General features: G+C 37.4%; 1 protein-coding gene across 1 annotated transcript; it reads left to right on the top strand.

The window, feature by feature from the left end:
- Positions 1-369: 369 nt before the first annotated feature.
- Positions 370-1,801, top strand: LOC114251149 (uncharacterized). The gene is made up of 2 exons (XM_028185328.2): positions 370-411; positions 851-1,801. Exons 1-2 carry the CDS (start codon positions 370-372, stop codon positions 1,799-1,801), a joined length of 993 nt encoding a protein of 330 aa, XP_028041129.2.
- Positions 1,802-2,325: the final 524 nt, after the last annotated feature.

A 2,325-nucleotide genomic window follows, 5' to 3' on the forward strand; every position in this document is an offset into this window, starting at 1 on the left:
TTTACGTTGTAGATGTCCATGGGCTCCAGTAACTAATTTAACACCAGGTGGGCGGTGAGCTCGTTCACCTATCTAAGCAACAAAAAAAATTGAGACTTCCACTCGATTTAACGACCGTCCACGTAATACCAGACTTACACTGAAACAGACTGCACAGAAAAATACATAAAAAAAAACAGCGACAATATCTCACTAAGTTTATCGCACAGAGCTACCATGCAATCTCATCTTTCTTCCGCAAAATGATAAAGAATAAATGATAATAAATTCGTATTGAAATTACTCAAGAACGTCACGTCTCATTACAACGACGATTATAAAAGAAATCATTACGTTTCTTTTTCTTCAAACTTTCAATTGTTTATTAATATGGGTGGTCTTCGTTGTGTCGTTTATTTAAGTTTAGTGCAGGTATTATAAGGCAATGAATCGAGAGATGTCTGTCTGTCTTTCTATATAAACGGTTTTAGAATTTTTTACATTCTATCTCATAATTTGCAACTTTTTCATCGCAAGCTTTTATGGTCGCTACTGTGACTATGGTTGTCTATTTCAAAGCTTAATATCGGGCCAGACTCTTATTGCAAATTGTGGGCAAATGAGTCAATAGTTATAACTGGTTTTGAAAAGTTAGTGGAGCCCTTAGACTCACTACATTACTGCCATGAGATCAAATTCTCAATTGTGTTGCTTAACTTTCACTTTTGAAACTGGGACGCCAGAGTGTTTTTACAGAAATAATCTGGAGTGCGGTATCTATAATATTCTCTACTAAGAGTAACTTTTTATAGGACCCGACTGTCTATAGTTACCAAACAATTCGTCTAAATTAATGTGTTTACAATTTCAGATCGCATTCACACAAGGCTTGAAAAATCAAAATCAACAAAACTGGATGAATTTTGGGAATCAGAATGCACAGCTGTCATTGAATCCAGTTTTAACCAGAGGATTCGGTACCGGCACCCCCATTTTTAATCAGATTGGCATGGGCAACGTACCAGGGAACATACCAAATGGAATTTCAAACGTTAATTTGGTAAATTCTATGCTAAGCAATCCGTACGCTACTAGAACTAACTTCAACTGTGCCAATATGGTCAGCAAAAATGTCAATAGCAATGGAGGCTTCATGAACAATTTAGCAAATTTCTACTCGAAAATGCCACTATCTTTACAAGATATTACCAAATCAAGCGCAATAATAGGAAGTCTAGGTGGCACTAATACTTTGAATAGTTTACAAAACGTAGCTACACAAAATTTACTTAATGCTAATTTAATGAACGTAGATTCAGTACAACCAGGCTCAGCTAATCTAGAAGGCAAGCAACTGGTGCCACTGTATGAAGCTAAATCAAACATAGTGACAGCAACAAGCACGCCTGACAACATAAACCATTTATTCAATGCAAATTTTCCGTCGGTACTTGCGTTAAAATCAAGCGCAATTGCAGGGAATGCACCCAATTCTAATGTTCTTAGCAACTTGCAAAATGTAGCTGCACATAATTTAATTAACACTAATTTAGCTAACATGGACGCAGCTCAATTTGGTCCATCTAATCTGATCCAAACAACAAATTTTCCTGACCACTTAAATAATTTATACAATAGCAATGTACCGTTGGCAATTAGGGATTTGCCAAATCAACCATTTGGGCTTCATGTTCTGGCGGATGGCTTGAATATTGGCGGGACAGTTTCAATAGCTGGCAATATGCCAATTTACGGATCAGTCGCGCTAAATGGCAACTTGCCGACAGACGGGTCCGCCATTGTGAATTACGGTTGTTCTTGATCCTAATAAGCATTTCCCTTAAATTCTAAGCTATTTAAATTATTTATGTTATGAATTAGATAGTAAAAAGTGTTTTGAAGTTGTTGTCTTTCATTTTCTTTTGTCAAACGTCGTATAAGAGCTCTTGGTTTCTAGAACCTGTTGAATTTTAGTTTCCAAGACATGTCGTTCTGCATCGTTTCAATGATAATCGTCAGGTCTAGTGTTTAGGAGGTCTGAAAGAGTACCAAGGAGTACCAGAGGGATTCCTAGTACTCCTTGGTGGTCTGAATGTACTTGGTCATTTCTCATAATAATATGTGTTTGATGGTACGGTAGGTAGCGGCTTGGCTCTGACCCTGGCATTGCTGAGTAGGTGCTGAATGGCTGCCATGGGTGTCTGCCTACACGGGGAATAAAAAAAAAGTATATAAAATATTTTAATTGCTTCACGACATTTTCTGTGGCGAAAGTAGAAACCAAATTGGTTAGTTTTATTAAACACTAGCGACCCGCCCTCGCTTCGCTCCGGAAACATTAAAACA

This window comes from Bombyx mandarina, chromosome 02, assembly GCF_030267445.1.
Source record: "Bombyx mandarina strain Sakado chromosome 02, ASM3026744v2".
In the NCBI taxonomy this organism is placed as follows: Eukaryota; Metazoa; Arthropoda; class Insecta; order Lepidoptera; family Bombycidae; genus Bombyx; species Bombyx mandarina.